A 20,376-nucleotide genomic window follows, 5' to 3' on the forward strand; every position below is an offset into this window, starting at 1 on the left:
CATGACAAACTGTTGTCCGTGGATCGAGATTCAGACAGAAAGTGAAAGTTTATTAACAAAAAGCAAACAAACACATACAAATTTAAAAAGAACGCCATCTGGCGGTATAAAAAGAAAAAGACTTCGTAGCTATCCTTCCCAGGGAATGACAACAATCTCCCCCTGCGAGAAGGATTTTACTTTTTAACACATATAACAATATACACATAAAAAATATTAATTCTCTTAACATAAATTTCAAATTAAACTTATTGTTTCCAAAGAAAAAATTAACTTCTCAAAAGTTACAGCTTTAGTTAAAAAATCAGAAATATTATCATTAGTATTCTTATAAACAGTTTTTAAAATTTTATCTTCAATCATATCTCTCACAAAATGAAATTTAAGGTTTACATGCCTGGTTTTGTTAGAAGATTTACCATTATTCAACCAGTCAATAGCTGCTTGGCTATCAGAAAACATAGTAACAGGAGCATCAATAAAATTTTTACAGTTCAGTTCATTTAACATATTAATTATCCAAGTAAGTTCTCGAGCTGTGTCAGCTGCAGCAAATAATTCAGCTTCACATGTTGATAGTCCTACACATCTTTGTTTTCTACTTTTCCATGTTATAAGAGAATTACCTATCATAATTACACAACCTGAAAAAGATTTTCCTCCTTCTGCATTGCCCCAACTTGCATCCGCACTACAGTTTAAAATACCAAATTCTTTACTATAAAACAAGACTCTATCTTTTGAACCGTTCAAATATTTCAAAACTCTCTTGGCCAAAACATAATGCCTTTTTTCTGGACGTTTATTAAATTGTGATAAATAACTAGTTACAAAAGCAATATCTGGTCGGGTTCTATTTGCTAAATATAAAAGTTCACCGACGATTTCCTGATAATCAGTCTGATCTACTAAATCATCAGTAGGATTAAAACATCTATCTTCACCTTTAGTTATGGGAATATTTGTTTTCTTGCAATTTTCCAAACCATATTTTTTCATTAAAGTTTCAATGTAATGAGTTTGAGATAGACCAATTCCGTTTTCTTTTTGTGAAATCTCAATGCCTAAAAATTTTGAATCATCAATTGTTTCTTTTAATTCAAATGTTTGATTAAGTTTTGAAATAATTTCCTTGTATAATTTCGAATTATTAGAAAATATTGCCAAATCATCTACGTATACACAAATTGCGAAAAAATCATTGTCATTAATTTTAGTAAATACGCAATTGTCGGATGCAAGTTGAGTGAGACCAATCTTTTTAAGTTCATTTTTTAACTTTATATGCCAATTTCTACCAGATTGAGGTAGACCATAAATACTTTTATTTAATTTACACACTTTATTTTTACCATATTTATCTTCAAAGCCTGGAGGTATTTCCATATACAGAGTTTCATCAATATCACCATATAAATAAGCAGTTTTAATATCAAAAAATTTAACAAATAAATCCAATTTTGCTGCTAAAGCAATTAATAACCTGAATGATTCAATATTTACCACAGGTGAATATGATTCAGAATAATCAACATTTTTAATTTGATTAAACCCTGCTGCAACCAGTCGCGCTTTGTAAATTTTGTTATTATTTTGTTTATTATCGTCATTTTTAATTGTATACACCCATTTACTTTTTATTATTTTATCCTTCTTAGGCCTCTCAATTAATTCAAAAACCTTATGTTTCTCCATCGAAAGAAGTTCGTTTTCCATTGCGGTTTTCCACTCGGAATATTTATTACTATTTATCGCCTGGTCATAATTTTGAGGAATAGATGATCCTTTCAAGGCTAAGTTCGCGTTTGCGGATATTTTATTTTTAATTCTTTCGGAACGTCTTAATGCAGGAGTATTTTGATTATTTTCATTTTGTGAATCAGCACTTTCTTGAGAAGATTTATGAGAAAAAGAATGTTCACTGCTTGATTCAGTTGGAGGGGAGTTTTGGGTTTCAGTTTCGATCTGTGGTAGAGTTATATTAAACTGGGTCAAATCCTCAATGTTCCATATACTACATTCATTTTTGTTTGTAAGAAATTTACTTCCCCTTAATGATTCGTTAAATTTAATAGATCGCTCTTCAATTACAATATTTTTATCGACATCATATATTCTATAAGCGCGCCTTTCTCTAGAATAACCGACGAAAATGCCACGTTTTCCCGGAACATCAAATTTATTTCGGAATTGTTTAGGTATATGAAAATAAACGACGCATCCAAATACTTTTAAGTAGTTAAGTTTAGGTTCTTTTCCTGACCATATTTCAATCGGAAGATTCTGTTCATTTTTACGCGGTGTAAGATTAGAAATGTGTGTGCTAAAATTTATTGCTTCAGCCCAAAATTTTAATGGTAATTCACTTTCATATAATAATGTTCTAGCCCTTTCTACTAATACTCTTATGGCTCGCTCAGCACGTCCATTTGACGAAGGATTATACTGTACTGTTTTTTCATGTATGATCCCATATTTTTCTAGAAAACTATCAATCTCGTTATTAACAAATTCTAGACCATTATCTGTTCTGAATCTTTTGATTTTCTTATTCATTAAATTTTCATACCTTTCTTTAAACATACAAAACATTTCAAATACTTCATTTTTATGTTTCAAAAAATAAGAAAAGTACATCCCAGAAAAATCATCCACTAGTACTAAAAAATATTTTGAATTTCCTAATGAATCACAATTTATAGGGCCTGCAAGGTCCGCATGAATTAACTCTAATACAGAATTACTTTGTGCAATATTAACTGATGGATGACTCTTATGAGTTACTTTACTTATATCACAAGATTCACAATGATAATTTTCAAAATCTTTAAAATTTATGCCAAGAACATTTTGCATTTTAACCATGTATTGTGGATTTAAATGACATAGTCTTTTATGCCACATATTATAAGTATCCAAATTACTTACTTCATTACATTCTAACTCAGAATTAGTTACATCGTTATAATCAAAAAATTTAGGTGAAATGTTATTACACGGTTCCATTAAAATTTCGAAACGATTGTTTACTTTTACAGCTTTTAAAACACTGCGATTATCATTAGTTAAAATCAAAATATTATTACCTTTAGATTCTATTTTATAACCTTTATCAATTAATTTAGATACTGAAATTAAATTGTTTCGTAAGTCTGGTACATATATTACATCGTATATTGTTAGATTTTTACTGCAATTATCAACTGTTGTTGTAACTTTTACAATACCGATTCCTTTTGAAATTAAATTTGACTTCTTACCTGCTAATTGTATTATTCCATCATTAACATGATTTAAGTTTTCAAAAAAGTTTAAATCTTTTACCATGTGTGAAGTAGCACCAGAATCCAAAATAAAAACAGTTTTGTTTTTACCGGTAGCACTAGAATTTATTTGGTGGTGTTCTTGTTCTGCGGTAAGTGCAAAATTTTCACTAGAATGTTCATCTTGATTTTCAAATGCACAATGAGCTTTATTGTTTTTGATTTTGTTCATGCCCGATTTATAGTTCGAAAATTTTCTTTTCTCTTGATATGTTTGGTTTTGATTTCCCTCGTTCTTGTTTCGGAAATAGCAGTCTTTAGCTAGGTGATTCGTTTTATGGCAGATGAAACATTTCTTCCTGCTTCTATTTTCATTTTTATGTTTTACTCCGAATGCTTCTGTTCGTCTGGGAATATCATTTCTTAATTTTGATAGGATGTTTTCTTCTTCCCGCAGTATTTCTAAAATTTCCTCCATTTGTTTTTCGCGTTGGGTTTTTAGGATTTCCCTTACGTTTGCAAATTTTCCTCTTAATCCTCTAACAGTATAATAAACAAGTTCTCTTTCAGAAATTTCCAGTCCAAGTGATGAACATTTCGTTTGAAGTCCTCGTGATCTTGCAATATAGTCTGACACATTTTCATTTTCTTTCATTTCAAGATTTTTTATTTCGTTACTTGCATCGATTTTTCGATCTTCTGTTTTACCAGTAAATGTGCTTTGAATTTTTTCCCATAGAATATTAGCGTTAGTTTCGTTTGCGAACTGAAGACTTTGGTCATCAGAAAGCGATAGTTGTATGTATGCAACTGCGTCATCATTGTTTAATGTCCATTGTTCCCGCAACTTTGGATCAACGGGGGCTTCTTCAGTTAGCACATTAGCAATTTTCTTAAGTGTCAGCAAAGCCTTGACTTTAATACTCCACTGATAGAAGTTATCACTGTTCAGCAGTGGGATACTCGGCAGATCCCTGTTCATTTTGATTTTGGAATCTAAACGATGTAAATCACGGCGAAACTAAGTGAAACTTTTTACTGCGTCATAATTTTCAAAACCACAGCCATGCTGCCAACTGTTGTCCGTGGATCGAGATTCAGACAGAAAGTGAAAGTTTATTAACAAAAAGCAAACAAACACATACAAATTTAAAAAGAACGCCATCTGGCGGTATAAAAAGAAAAAGACTTCGTAGCTATCCTTCCCAGGGAATGACAACACAAACCATTAAGAAGAATTTTTTTTTTAATTAGCAAATATGCTTTGGCTTTTTCTCATTTTTCTTTCATAAAAAAAAAAAAAAACTATTACTCGTTGTCATAATTTTGCCACATATCGTTGGTTCAAAACTAAAACGACACTTCTGCACTATCTTCTCATGTTATTTGAATGAGAAGTGAGTGCAGAAGTGTCGTTTTAGTTTTGAACCATCGATATGATTACAAGGCGTCATGAATACATAGGCCAAATATTCAAGAACGAATTCTTTTCAAAATATAGCTATATTTTCTAGGGACCTGTCCATATTGGAGTAAAGCAACTTTGTTTTTTGTTAATCGATGTATATAGAGAAAGAATTTCTGTATAATTTTTCAATTAGGACTTTTTAAAATGTGGATATATATGCCGATAGAAAAAAAAGTCTATAATTCCTTCAGTTTCCATAACGCGATCAAAAACTTTTAGATTTGAAACTAAAAAATAATTTTTATTATTATAATGGTTTTGTCTTGAAAAGACCTTTCTAGCGGTATAGTAACCGGATTCAACAGGTTTATAAAATTGGTATTTTATGATTAGCATTATATTTAGAGGAAAAGGAAGCTACTGTGGACATGCGAGACAAGAGGAGACAACATGAATAGCTTCCCCCACCCCTAGTCATATTTCCTCGGTGAGATGCCGTAAATTGGTAACATTTATGTGCAGTGAACAAAAAACGTACCACCCTGAATAACTTTTGATTTAATGATCGGATCTTCACGTTCTAGGCCTCCATCTTAATAATTCGAGGGTGTGACTTCAAATATGCAAATTAATTAGTGCACGATATTTTAATTAAGTTACGCAATCAGATACAAAAACATACTTTCCCTGAATAAATATAACTTTTGTTCAACAGATTCGATTTTCTAACCCCCGTAATATAGGAGGTAGCTGTAATCTGAGAAATATGGTCCTAATAGTTGGGTCGGGTGGGCTATCCAAAGTTTGGACCCCCAAATGTTAAGGGAATCGAAAAATTTTTGCACACTATTATAAAATTCTTTTATCTAAAGATAATTCCATGCAAAAAATAACTTTTAGTAAATATTTATTATTTTTTTATTTAATAATAGTCTGATGTTGTTGATCATTTACGTCGCACTACTGCTACACAATGGGCTATTGGCGACGGTCTGGGAAACATCCCTTGAGGTTTGATCCTCTGCAGAGAGGATGGCACCCCCGGTTCGGTAGCCCGGCGACCTGCACGCGAAGTCGAGCACTTTATGGTAGAACAGTTTAACGAGGACCAATACCGCACACCCTCGGTCCCTACGCAGACTGATCCAAGTGGTCACACACCCGCACACTGACAGCAGCCAGTGATGCTTGACTTCGGTGATCTGCTGGGAGCCGAGTCTTAACGATCAGTCCACTACGGGACAATAATAGTCTGAAAACTTTTGAATCGCAAGGCATATTTTTTTTGTATCATTTTAAAGTATCTAATTCCACATGGAAAATACAAAATTTGAGCGAAATTGGTTGATTAGTTCTTGAGAAATTGAGTTTTATAAGTACGACTTTTTTAAAATTTAATTTCTCAGGATTAATCGATTTCGCTGAAATTTTGTATTTTGCCATGTGGAAAACTTACAATGTTTTGTTATCCAATTTATATGCGAACAAATAACTTGTTTTCATAAACATATTCGCTAACATAATACATAAATAGCGAAAATGATGATTAGAGATGGAGTACTGAAAGTTTTTGAAAGGGCCTCCGCCAAAAATTTTTGAACCAGGGCCCCGAGGGGTGAAGTTACGGCACTGGTCTAACCGCCATAAATCTGAAATATTCGCATCATTCACGTGACAAGATAGGACGGTATTTGTACTATCTTGTTCTTCTGCTTTATTATTCTTTCCCATTAGAGTCCAACCTAATTTAGTTCCTACGCAAACCAGTCCTGAACTAAGTTCCTCTATTCCCCCACTGAGCAGTTTGCCAGCGATGTCAGCCCCAATTAACAAATGAATTTCTAAGGGAGAAGACTGATACAACAACTGATCATTATAACCCTGTGTAGTATCAGTTAAAAATATGCTACGAGATTTAAGTTCTTTTATATGAGGGAATAAATTTATTCTAGAAATATTAGAACAAATTACTTCCTGATCCAATACCTCAAAATTACAATGATAACTGTTATCTACATTACTTATATGAACTAAATATCTTCTATGATTTTCTGTCTTTTTAACACCCCCAAATAAAGAATGCAATATAGATTCTTCACCGATAACATCATATTCCATACACGTTGCAGCGTATTTCGATATGTACGATCGCTGCGAACCCGTATCAATGAGAATCCGAATAAATTTGGTTTTATTATCCCCTCGTATTTGTAATACTAATGTTTGTAAATAAACCTGACGCATGCATGTAGTATTAGTTAAAGAGCTTTCCGTAACGACTTTTTCTTCCGACCCCTTTTCATTAATTTTATTGCCATGAAATTCTTTTTTCATTTTACACATAATTAACAAATGTTGCCCATTACATTTCAAACAATTAACTTTATTTTTACAAAATCGCGCAATATGTCTATTAGGCTTATAACTTAAGCATCGAAAACAGATACCCTTCTCCATAAGTATTTCTTTCTTTTTTTCAAATGGTAAATTCATAGCATATCTACAATCTTGACTTAAATGGGATTTATTACAAAATACGCACTCATCCACTTTCGAATTTGCCAGATGTGAAACGTTTTGTTTTGAGCTATTAATTAAATCAGCGGCAGATATCTTATTCCTCTGGAAGTGGTGAGTCATCGGTTTTCTGTTATGATTTTCTAATCCGAAAGGAGAACGAGCTATCAATAATTTTTGTTCTGATTCTATTTCCTTTTTCAAAAAATTTAAGAGATTAGCTAATCTATCATTTCCAGAAATCTCTGTTTTTAATTCACTTTGCGCCCGTTCATATATCTTCAATAAATCGCTTGGCAAACATGACTCAATCAAGGGATATAACAAAATAGCGGGAAAATTATCTTTCGCTACACCCAAAGAATTAAGAGATCTCAATTGGCCTTCTAGTAGTGTATCGTACAATCTTACTAAGGAATACTTTTGACCTTGAAGATTTGAATTATTTATTACTAAAGCAAGAAGTTCTCGAATATAAACTTCAATCAACAAATCATCCCTCCCAAAACGCTGTTTTAAACATTTAATAATTTCTTCATAATTTTTTCCTGAGGGGGGAAATGATTCTACTAATTGTCTCGCTGCCGAATTTTTTACTGTTGATTGAATTAAATACTGTAGCTTATCGTCATCCTCAATGTCCGAATCTTCGTGTATTTTTTTGAATTGCCCCCACCACTGAAGCCATTCTTTAATGTTTCTATTAAATTGTTTCAATTCTAATTCAGGAAGTTTGAATTTGCGCGGCGAACTAATATTTTCAGTAGAATTTTTTAACAGGTTCTTCTATTTTCGATTTTTCTATAATATTCAATCGTCTCTTTAATTTAGTACTGGTTTCTAGAAATCTATCTTCGTACACAGTTATTGCGTCATATTCTAAATCAAAATTATCTTGCGAGCATGTTTGATCATCACTTAAAATGGATAAAAGTTTAAAATCCAATTCTTTCAATTCTTTGTATTTCTGTTCTAAGAGAACAATTTGTGTGGCCAAAATATCGGGATCATTTTCATTATCTTTCAATAAATCTAACGCCTTATTCAATGCCTTTGAGAAATTACTTCTCGCTGGCGTTCGTAATTTTCTAACACTCTCAACTGACATATCTAATTCGTATAAAGTTTCATAAAGTCTATAAAGTCTAATAAAGTTCTATTCTAGTCTTTCTAATTTCTTAAGTCTATGTATGTCTATTCTGATCCCGAGCAGGGATGCCAGATTTTGGGTATTACCAAAAGATATCAAAAAGGAGATAGCTTACCTCCACCAAAAGGCCGGGAACACTTCGTATTAATCCATAGACTTCTATAAATCTTCTAAATAATTTCAGTTGAGAGTGAAACATTCAATATTAAATTTTATTTACAAACATAAACATATGGACACAATATATTTACGGACACACACAACAAAAAAACATGCTTCGCATCGCAGTTCTAAAACAGTTCTCTCTCGAACCAGAGTGTCAGTGTGTGTGGGAGGAGTCGGATTAGCCTAGAGCACGTGATTATCACGCGCTCACTAGATGAAATTAACTGATAGATTAATAATTTTAATTGGAATTTCCAACAGTCTGGTGTTCAATGCCTGGAAGCAGATCTTGTGATACACTTCAAACGATCCTGGGAAAACATCATCCATGAGTCTTGGGTTTTCCTTCACTTGAGGAAATGCAAATACAGGAGGGATGAATACCCTAGCTGCACTTATGCATGTTTCAACAGTAACCAAAACTCCTCATTCGGCTGAGGACAAGCTACCCACTTGCTTTTTGCCTCGTAGACTCAACACTTTTGAAGGCTTGTTTGGCACTGTTAGAATTCCTGTTTCATCAACATTATAAATATCATTTGGAGTGATCCTATGTTTACTTAATAGAGAATTCAAAAGTTAAAAAAACTGCTTAACTGCAGTGCGATTAAACCCTTTTGCTCGGACCATACCCGTGGGTTCTGGATTTTGGTGACTAAGTTCTTCATGCCTGCCTAGAAATGATTAAAACCAACACTTCCCAGCCATTTTTTTTCCTGTGTTAAAATTATGCTTAATATTGTTTCTCTCAGCTAACCCAATGCTAGCATTTGTTTGTCCGTTAGAGTTATACCAAATAATCTCTCTTCTAGAGCCAATACATGCTCACGCGTTTTTTTCTTGTTCAGCATTGAATACTGTCTCTTATCTGTCCAACTTTTTCACTGCTGCCAATCCAGGGGTCAATGTATTTGTACGAGCCTTTTTTACATTTCTTTCAATATAGTAATAATAATATAGTAAAAGTATTAGGCCAACAAATAAATAGGTGGATAAAACGGGATATAAAAAAACTCTATCCCGTTTTATCCAACTCATAAGTATCCCGTTTTGTCAGACTCAGACACTTTTCAAAACAAACATGGCTGCTACCTAAACGTGAAAGAAAAATTAGATTGACTAGACATGAGAATACTCGTTAATAAATGCTTCATTAAATGTAATACTCACCGGAATTGTAATCCTATATATATAGGCAGTACAATGTGAAAAACAACGCACGTAAATGTAGAAAGTAGCAAAAAAATGGAGTAAAAAAGTTTTGAGATCTACAGCTTTGTATCAACTAGTGATCTCGAGACGGTACGCACTGAAAATGATATAATCACAGTCAAATAACAAGTTTCTGTCGTCGTCCGCTAGACAGCTGCAATAGTCTGGTCCCTAGGCGAGGTATCCCATTTTGTCCGACTATCCCGTTTTATCCAACTGTCCCCTATTAATTGGTAATAAAAATGAACCTAGCTTGCCAATCTGTTTTTTTAGCCCTAGACAAAAGATTTCGGCTAGCCTTAAAAAAGTACTGAAAACTATTATTTTCTTATTATTGACGCCCAGGAGTTGAAACTTAACTTGAAGCCAAATGAAAAGCTTTATGAATAAAAACATTTAATAAAGACTGTTCACATTAAATTGGAATTTATGTAAAATGCGTTTTAGTTAAATTTGACAGCAAATACTTGTGATGCGTAAAGCACAAAAACAAATGAAACAGAATAACTAGTCCAATTCGAATATAAGGATGACCATAATAACTAGTCCAATTTCGAATATATGGATGAATACAAACTTAGAGTTCATATATAATTATTGAATAATTTAAAAATGCGGAATGCGTACTTGACGTCATGTCGCTTCATTACTCTTCTTCCAGTAAAAACCTCATTCGAACGTGTCGAGAAATTTAGACGAAACTTTAGTAGGTCTCCCAACACTTGATGACTTGTTGGAAACAGCCTTCTTTTAACGGTTCGTTAGAAAAAGTAACCATTTTCACTTTAATATTTGGAGTAGATTATTTATGAATAGGTGGTGGTATACTGACTGTGAATAATCAAAGGAGTGTTCTTCAAGTCTGTAGACTGTTTCAAACGTTTTATAGAGATCTTTCTAGAATTGTTAATGCTCTAATATTTGTAATTTTTAATGTTCTCGGGATGTTTTTCAAAGGTCCAATTATGTCAAGATGAATTTTGTCGAATCTTTCTAATGTTGGTAGATACCTCCCAAGCGATTTATATACGTGTCGCTGTTTCTTGGAACTTTGACAAGATATACAGGCCTTAATGAATTTCTTGACATCCTTGTACATTGAAGGCCATGTACACTTCTTTGACTCTGTGTTTTGCTTGAGCTCCTTGAGGACATAGATTACTTTTCGAAAACAATTGGAGGCATACATGGTTGTGGTTTTCGGAAAGAAATATTGCAATATAAATAGAAGAACAAACTTAGAGATCATAAATAATAAAAGCAGAAAATAATTTGATTTATGTCTTAAATGTGTGTACTCAGCAGATATGTAACGTAAGAATGTTTGGTTGAGTTATCCGCTGTTTTTGCTCAACTGTCATCTCTATTGGATACAAGGATTATGTGTTGTCTGTATTTTCGAGTTGTCACTCACACAAACATTAACACCCATTGTACAAATTATAGTATCGCAAGCAAGGATTGTCAAAAGTGTATAGTTATATTTTCTGTATCAATCTAATTTCTACATTGGTAGATATATATTTCTTTACCCAAAATAAAATGTAACATCATTCAGAATAATATCGTATTCAATTATCGTTTTGTATAATATTTATAATATTCTCATATTCAATGCACAGATATGTATTATCTATAGCCGGTGACCTGGGTATATCAGAGCCTGGCGTTGTCTAATATAAATAATAGAATAGAAATAATAGAATAGAATAGAAATAATGAAAAGAATAGAATAGAAATAATGAAAAGAATAGAATAGAAATAATAGAATAGAAATAATGAAAAGAATAGAATAGAAATAATGAAAAGAATAGAATAGAAATATTGAAAAGAATAGAATATAAATAATGGAAGTAGTTACTTATGAGCTTTGGCTTCTTAGTACCAACAATTTATAAGTATTATTTTTTTTAAAAAAAATTATGATAATAATACCTTTAAAGGATCCCTTGTATTCTTATCCTTTAAAGGACCTTTAAAGAAGAATATTATAAGGGTCTTCAATGGTTTTTCGAAAAATATCTCCGATTACTTGTTAAAATTATGTTTTAAAGTATGTATCATTCTTTGTTTTATGCAAAACTAATATTAAGTTATTTCCCGTAACCACATGTAAATGCATTTGAAATGCCACTTAGTTTCAGCTCTCTCGTGATAAGGCTCTCAAAATTTTGGCAAAATTATCAAAAATTATGATTATAAGATTTAGTTTGTCTTTTAGACATATACAGAGTTTTTAATTTTCTACCACTCTTAAAAATTTTACCTTGGGCAATTCAAATTTGGTCGATATGAGTCCTATCAGAACATGCACAGAGGTACCAATATTGGGATGTCTAGATTTTTTTAATATTGGTTCTATAATGGCCTATATAGGGCCTACATTGGCCAATATAGAACCTACATTGGTTAAATAATAGATAAAACATATCGGGAGAATTTGACAGTTCTATATAGGACCGATATTGGTTGTAAAGTGGCTGTAAAATATCGGGTAAATCGGAAAATTCAATATAGGGCAGTATCGCAACAATAAAGGCCCTTTGAACCCTTACTGGAGCCAAGATTCATGAATATTGGCCCAGTGAGGAATCAAGACGGGCCCGACTTAGCCTAATTGGGGCCCGGGGCAAGAAAGTTCTTTGGGGGGGCCCCCCTCTGCTTCACTACTTCAGTAATGAATAACCGAACTTTATGGAGGTATTTAAATTTTTCACCTCATTATAGATAACATAATACGAAAATTGACTAGAACCTGGACAGACGAAATATCTTTCAGTCCATTTTATTATTTTTCTGACTATTCTGTGTCCATCATGCCGATTGCAGTTTTTTGATTAATCATCTAGCTGCGAAAAATTCATATCCATGCTGACAGGGCGGAATTCAGCTAAATTTTCGCAGCGTCCATGACTCAATTAAGCCAATCAAAACCCCGTACTTTTGTAGACATATCGCATTTTGCGATATGTAAAAATGCAGGATTTTGATTGGCCATATTTGTCCATCGTAATTGCAAAAATTTTGCTGAATTCCGCCCTAAAAAGTCACGGATTTGCGAAATATAGATTTTTTGTGTTTATACGATAGATTAATGAAGAAACTAACATGAAACTGACAGGATTTTACACTGCACTGATATTTTGTTTAAAAAAAAGTTCAGTAAAGAAGGAAACTTAAAATAGACTTTCTATTCGATTTGGGGGTCCGGGGCAACAGCCCCTGCCTTAGTCAGGCCCTGGACCCAAATTGTTTTGCTGCGAGGGGCATAGTAGTCAGCCCTAATATTATAATATGGTTTAAGAATTTTAAATTCTTGACTAAAGAGCAATTAATTAGTATTATTAATAGTAAGTGTTAATTTGTTTTAGTATTGGAGTTTAATTATACTACATTTCTATTTTCTTCTTAGTTTCGCTTTTTTGTTTTGATAAGCAAGAACATTTTATTTATTACTTATTATTTCTTTCACATTTCAGGCGTAGGAAAAGCAAGTTTGGTTCGAACATATATCAGTGGAAAATTCGAAGGTAATTTACATAAAAATTAATTTTTGTTTAAGCATACTTTTTTAAAATTAATTTAAAAATATTCATTTTAAGATAATAGTTTAATACTAGTGGGCTGCGCCCCCTGCTGGTTAACGCTCACCAACCCCAGAAAATTGCTACGCAATCTTATATGGTTTGCTTCGCACACCAAGCTCGCTTCGCTCGCTACTAACTTAGGTACATTGCAAATGCACAAAATTCTAAGAATTCAAAACAATCATTCAAATCCATATAACAACTTTTTTTTTTTTTAAAGTTGTTATATGGATTTGATAACGATGATACCCCAATGAGGTGGTGCACCATCTTGTTGCAAAAAGTTGGCTGAAGCTCTTCTAGTTGTGGAAATACGAAGGTATCATCGAATACGAAGGTATATGTGGGTATCATCGTTCGTAGTTCTTTGAATGACCATTTTCCAGGAAGATGTGGGCGAGGAGGTTCAGTTTCTTGGCCATCCAGATCACCTGATATAACGCCGCTGGACTTTTTTCTTTGGGGATTTATAAAGGACAATGTTTACAGGAGGATCGTGTCGAACATTGATGACCTAAAAGCCAGAATTACAACCGTAATAGCCTCTGTAAATGCCGACATGCTTGCCGCTACCTGGCTTGAAATTGACTATCGACTTGCGACGAAGGGGGCACACCTGGAAGTTCACTGACAAGGGTCATGAAACTTTTTGAGTCTATCTAACCATTTATGTTATTAATTTTAATCTATTTTTATTATTTTATGAGTTATTAAACATCAAAATGAGTCTGGGACTTTATAAACACCCTGTATATCTACAAATTGGCTTAAAATTGCTATAAGGACTCGAAACAAACAGTAATTGAGTACGTTTAGGGTTTTAAAAAAAAAGGTTTTTCCTGTTTCTTCTTTTAGTAATTTTCAAATCTGACTTTTTTTAAATCTATTGATGAAAAAAAAATCTGCAGATGCTCTGATAATCTGCAGCTCCCGTTTCCGAGCTGGAGGAATTCTGCTACCGGAATCGTAACTATCTTATGTTTTTAACCCTTTAACGCATTTGAAATTCATTTTTATATATTTTTTTCTGATTCTTTAATCACAAGCAAAAGTATATTTTGGTATTTTTCAAAAATTTATCCTTAATTTATTTTGTGAATTAAAGAAATTTCAATGAAGAATAACTGTTTCTCTTAGACCTAAGTAACCGCAAATTTGAAAAATGTTCTTTGGAAATGAGCCGTGTTAGAAAGATTTTACCTTTCACGCCGACACCGGTGTTTCATGCTGTATTTCATGTCCATAAATTATTCTACGTCAAAGGTTTAACTCTATTCTTATTTTCTCTGTTATCTACTGCTAGGACAATTTTCCATAAATTTTCAAATTTGTATCGAATGAAACAAAAAATAATAATAATTCAATGACCATTAATAGTAGTGAGATCATCATCAGCATTGGTACGACAGCCCTTTGTGAGCCTGGGCCTTCCTCAGAAGCTTTTCCCATTCTGTCTTTCCCCCAGCAATTGATTTCCAGTTCTTTACTTTTAGGATGGCAAAATCCTCATCCACACAGTCTTTCCATCTCTTTTTTGGCCTTCCTCTTGGCTTTTAATTGGAGGGGGTTGCATTAAAGACTGCTGTTCGCTCTGGGCTCATTCTCACTACATGCCCGACCCATCTCATTCTACTTAGTCTAATAGATTTAACGATATCATCACTATTAAAGATCTTATATATTTCAAAAAGTAGTGAGTTCATTGCACAAAAATATAGAACATTGTTATGACTTAAGGAGAAAGGATAAATAAAATTTTTAAAAAATTTAATGCTTTGGAGTGCACATAGTTGGTACTTTTACCTGATTATATTTTACTCATGTTTGTCAGTTAAAGTTTTACTTCAACTAAAGGGTATATCATCATTTTAGACATTTATAATCCGATATTCCACGGGGGCAACTACACTAAACGACTTAAGGTAAAGGATAAAACTGTGCATTTGTTTTTTGCGGTTCATCCTGGCAATGAGAGATTTCGTGCATTGGTGCCAATGTAAGTTCAAAAATTTCATTTTTAATTAAACTTTGTTACATTTTAGAGTTACGTAAAGCTTACTTTTTGCAAAATATTACATTACCAATAAAAAATTTATTTGATTGTATTATTTACTTACATCATCACTGTGTCGTAACTTAATTAATATTTATTTTTAATAACCATGACTAACTTCGTTGAATACAGGATTATTGGGAAAAACTTTAAGGGACGGTAGGGGGCCATCACAAGGATTCAGAATTGCTCAATTAGTTATGCTGAATTGAAAATTTTAACCACTTTCATCCTGATCAAATACTGATATCTGATGCTTTTTTAAGCTGGGTTGTTCCGTTTAAATTTAAATTATAATTTCTACTTAATTCTTTTCCTGTCTTAAACTAATTTTAAACTTTTAGAACTTTTATCTTCCCCTTAACTGATTTTGGTAAATTTATATCATCGCATAATGAGAGTTTACGCGGGAAAAATATTACTTAAATTGCTCATTTGCTTTATTTCTTACTTTATATCAAATTTTATTAGAATATAAAGAAGAAAATTTGAAAAAGATAATGCAAATTATTTTTAAAAAAATTCTCTATAACTTACCACTATTATTACAAATCTCTTTATAACAAACAAGATTGTTGCCAGATTGTTAGTGATGATGTTAGATTTCAATAAAGTTTCTTGAATGACCAGAATTCGATGGAGCAGGAACATTGATTGACATTTACCTTACTGATAAGTTAAAATCCTTTAATAAAATCTTCTCCTGAAAGAAAAAAATAAAACACTTTTGATGATCCAGTTAGAATCTACTTAAAAATTTTCTTTCCAGAATGTCGGAAAATCCACACGGTATTCTTCAGATTTTTGATATTGCAAATGTTAGTACCCTTAAGACAATTATGAAAAATTTTATTATTTACGTATAATTTGCGGTCGCGTTTGCGGCCCTGTGCACTTTTGCGATTTTTTATTCTTTTCCTATCTTACAATGAATTGTTCGTAAGACTTAATTTCCAGTAGATCACCAAGGTAAAGCGTCAATGGCGTTGGACGATGAACCAGTGGTATGTGTATGTGTCAGTGTGGGTGGGAATGAGAGTGTGCGATATCGATCCTCGTTAAATTGTTCTATCGTAAAGTACTCGATTTCACATACAGATATCTGAGCTGTCAAAGTGGGGAGCCATCCTCTGTATTGAGGATCAAAACTGTGATGGCGTGTCTTCAGATCATCCTGGGGTGTTTGCCAGACCATCGCTATTATCCCATTTTGCAGCTCTAAAGCAATTTAAATGACGTACTACTGCAACTAATTCTTTTTGCATGCCTACTTTGTCCCTTCATTTTTTTAAACTTCCTAAATTTATTTTTATATTTACCTTAATAATTAGTAAATATCCTTCAGTAATAAACTTTTCTCCTCGAAGAGAAACAGCATCAATTAAAAAAAAAAATATTTATTGATAATGCTGACAGATATATTTAAATTTTTTTTTCTTCCAGAGCAACTAGAAATGCAAGCGGTATTCTTCTGGTTTATGATACTGCAGACATTTGTACCTTTGAGAAACTTCGAGAATGGCGTGAGAAAATGAGGAAATTAACTCCAGAAGCTATCATATTCACAAGTATTTATTTTATTAATTACTTCTAGTATTTGGGCCTAGATAGCCTGGTTTGTAGGACGTTGGGATTGTGTTCTTGAGATCATGAGTTCGAATCCCGCGGGCTGAATAATTCCCATACATCAAATCAGTGGCGTATCTAGAGAAAATGGCGCCTATGGCAATCCTCCCTATCGGCGCCCCTTCTTAAAATATTTTATATATATATATATATAATACAGTACTGAAGCGCGTTTGATTTGTAAGTTTCCAAGGATTGGCTCGAAAATGGATGTGCGCGAGTTGATATTATTCTGGATAAGTTAATAATTAATAGGTTGACATTTAATTATACAATTTTAATGATTTTAGAAAAATAACATTTATTTAAGAAGAAAAAAAGAGAGAAAGAAGCATGAATTGCCGTTTGGCGCATATTTTTAGCCACGGATTTGCCCGAAATAGATTTGCACGTGGTAAAAATTATATAAATTAACCAAGAAGTTTTTAATTAACTTATTTATAATAACATACAATTAACTCAATGATTTCACATAGAATTTTATCACTTTAGTTGGGTATCAATTGTTTTTTTTCTTTCAAGTTTTGAAGAGTTTGTCAATTTTTTTGGAGAAAAAAACCATTACTTTATGTTTTTTTATTCCTATTCATTTGATTAAACATCGTATTTGAATAGATATTTTAGAAACATTAAAATTCTAAGTAATTAGTTTATTTACATTAAAATCATTTCTTTTATCGTTTAAATCAACAAAGCAAATATTTTCTTCTTTTACAATACCCAAATCTAAAAAATTTTAATTAATGTTATCATCATGATTACAAAGCAAGATTAATTCTTTGCGGTAAATATTATTTAATAAAATTGTATAACTTTGAAAATTAAAGATAATTAAATCACCAATAAATCTAAAAACATATTTAATAATAAGTGCATGATTTTTTTCTTCATAATAGTGCAAAAATAAATTAGCTAAGAGAGATGAAAGATTAGATCCTTGTGGTATTCCATCAATTTGAAAAAATATTCTTTTCCATTGTTAAGGTAGTTATTAAAAATACTATGAAAATCGCAATTAAGGATATTTTTAAAATCATAGTAATAATTCAAAAAGACATCTTTTAGTTTAAAAAGGGGAATGCTATTGAAAAGATCCTGGAAATCAAAAGTCGCAATCGGGTTAATTTTATTATCTTTAATATATTCTAAACTCGAGTGATTATTAGTGATAATTCAAGAAAAAGTTTCTTTAATGATATTGTTAATAATTAATGTTTAAGTAGGTTGAGAAAATGGAAACTATTATGAACATATTTTTGCGGCATCGTGCTTGAAATTTTTAAAAGGAAAATAAAGACAATTAAAGTATAGACATTTTAGTTTCGTTTCGAATTTTTCTTCTTTTTAGGATTATAAAACTTTTTTTAAAAATCGTATGGTAGACTTGGAACTATTCAAAAGATTTAAATATTTAATTAAAAGTTTGTATATTTAAATTAAAAATTCTTATCTTTAATTCTTGTTTGTTCATTTTATACACATAAGTCCGAAGGTGGTTGGAACCCATCAAGTAAACTAGAAAAAGAATTACCTTTGAACTTTGGTAATCCTAATTATTAGTATCAGATAATCATGTATTATTACAATTTTAATGGTTCGATAGGGAAACGTTAAATATTTTATTTTAAATTACAAAATATTACGATAAAATTGTAAGTTACTCTATTTTTCTTTAAACCCATAGAAATTAGTGCATACATTAACTTGAGCAATAAAATCAAATGTAAAAGCATACTTCCCCTTAATAAAAACATTTTTAATCGAATTTAGGTTTTTGATCTTCGTATTCCCCAGAACCTTAGACTAGAAAACAGGTCCTCCCCCTAATATATTTCCTTTAAATTTGAGCTAAATAGAATATTATTTTTATGTAAAGAAACAAAAAAGTAACAAAAGTACAATAATAACTGAAAACACATTTAGAAAATCTGCACTAATATTAAAATGTTAATAACACACATTGATTTCTTTTGTTCATATTTGAATTTGTCACATAATTTTCGCATATTTCACAAAATAAATAAAATGGAGGATAAAAGCTTTATTTCTAAGAAGAAATATTCTGAAGTAATGCAATAAATTAAAACTGTTTTGCAATAATCTTATTTTTCCAAACATGGCCATGGCTAAGGTACCAAGGGTATTGTTAAAAAAATCCATAAAAGATATGATAAAAAAATTGCTAAAAGAATTAGTTTAAAAAAATATTATTTCGAGCGGGCATAAAATGCTTTTTAAAGGAAGGTAATGTAATATTATTATTAAATATTTTAAATAGTTCTGAGAATTTTCTATAGTTACGGTTTATTAAAACCAAAGTAGGCTGTTATGTGACCAAATTACTACGTTAAATCTTAGTTAATAAAAATGTCGTTTCTTAAAATTTGCATTCAAGCGTCAATTAGTTGAAAATATTAAAAAGAAAGAAGGTAGAGAAGCTGATATTATTCAATTGATGTTTATATTAAAAATATTTCTTCATAATTTTTGCATTCTTTTTAATTGTTTTGAGTACATTTGTCAAATTTTTGTGCAAGAATAATAATTATCATTATTTATCTAAATTTTCAGCTTATATTTTTAAGGATTTATTACAAGGTCTATTAAATATCAGAGAGAATAAATGTGATACGGGTTTGAAGTATCAGTTCTGCTCTTGTTGGTGTACAATGACTAGGATGTAAAAGAGCAACAGCCCCGGGCATCCAGCCAAAACGAGCATTCAATATATCAAAGGAACACACTAAAACGTTACATCAATTAGCAATTAGTTTAAGATAATTACAATTATAGAATAATTATTTTTATTATAGAATGAAATACTATAAAAGACAAATATTTCTTAATGTCTAATATTTAATCAAAGAAAGAACATAGCCAATATTGAAATCTAACAAATAGCCCTTGATAAATTTTGTGACAGAAAAAAAAATTAAAGCCAGATAGATTTCCGGATTTCGAAAAATTTTCTAGTTTTACTATTCAATCAAATTGGTTTCGATGCCTTTCATCCCACCTGTCTCACTAGTGATTCAGCATATTTTGATACCATTTTTGTTTCGTTCTTACTTCATATTAATTTGTTTGCGACAATTAATTTGTATACCTTTTTTTACTACATTTTTGCGAGGAGTTTAAAAATATAATATTGAAAGCATTAACTGAAATTAATTTTTTTTTATACACCTCTTTTACTTGTATCATTCACACACCCGCAAGCATCTGTCTGCTCTAAATAATGAGATAATATAAATACGTGTGAAGTTATTTAAATTCATAATCATAAGTATTAATTAATTGTTGTTTTGAATTGACAATTTCAGTCATTCTTTAGGTATTTAAAACTGCAGCATATCACATGAAAGTATTAAATATATCACTTTTACAATATTAAA

At 31.4% G+C, this 20,376-nt stretch overlaps 1 protein-coding gene across 1 annotated transcript in view; it reads left to right on the forward strand.

Moving 5' to 3' along the window:
• Nucleotides 1-8,879: 8,879 nt before the first annotated feature.
• LOC107442723 (uncharacterized) overlaps nucleotides 8,880-20,376 on the forward strand; it is a 49,019-nt gene continuing 37,522 nt past the window's right edge. The window contains exons 1-4 of the mRNA XM_087156539.1: nucleotides 8,880-8,991; nucleotides 13,195-13,245; nucleotides 15,175-15,298; nucleotides 16,799-16,923. Of these exons, the coding sequence (XP_087012665.1) occupies nucleotides 8,880-8,991; nucleotides 13,195-13,245; nucleotides 15,175-15,298; nucleotides 16,799-16,923 (412 nt within the window). The remainder of the gene's footprint in view (nucleotides 8,992-13,194; nucleotides 13,246-15,174; nucleotides 15,299-16,798; nucleotides 16,924-20,376) is intronic.

This window comes from Parasteatoda tepidariorum, chromosome 2, assembly GCF_982258835.1.
Source record: "Parasteatoda tepidariorum strain Cologne lab strain chromosome 2, Ptep-v5.0, whole genome shotgun sequence".
Lineage (NCBI taxonomy): Eukaryota > Metazoa > Arthropoda > Arachnida > Araneae > Theridiidae > Parasteatoda > Parasteatoda tepidariorum.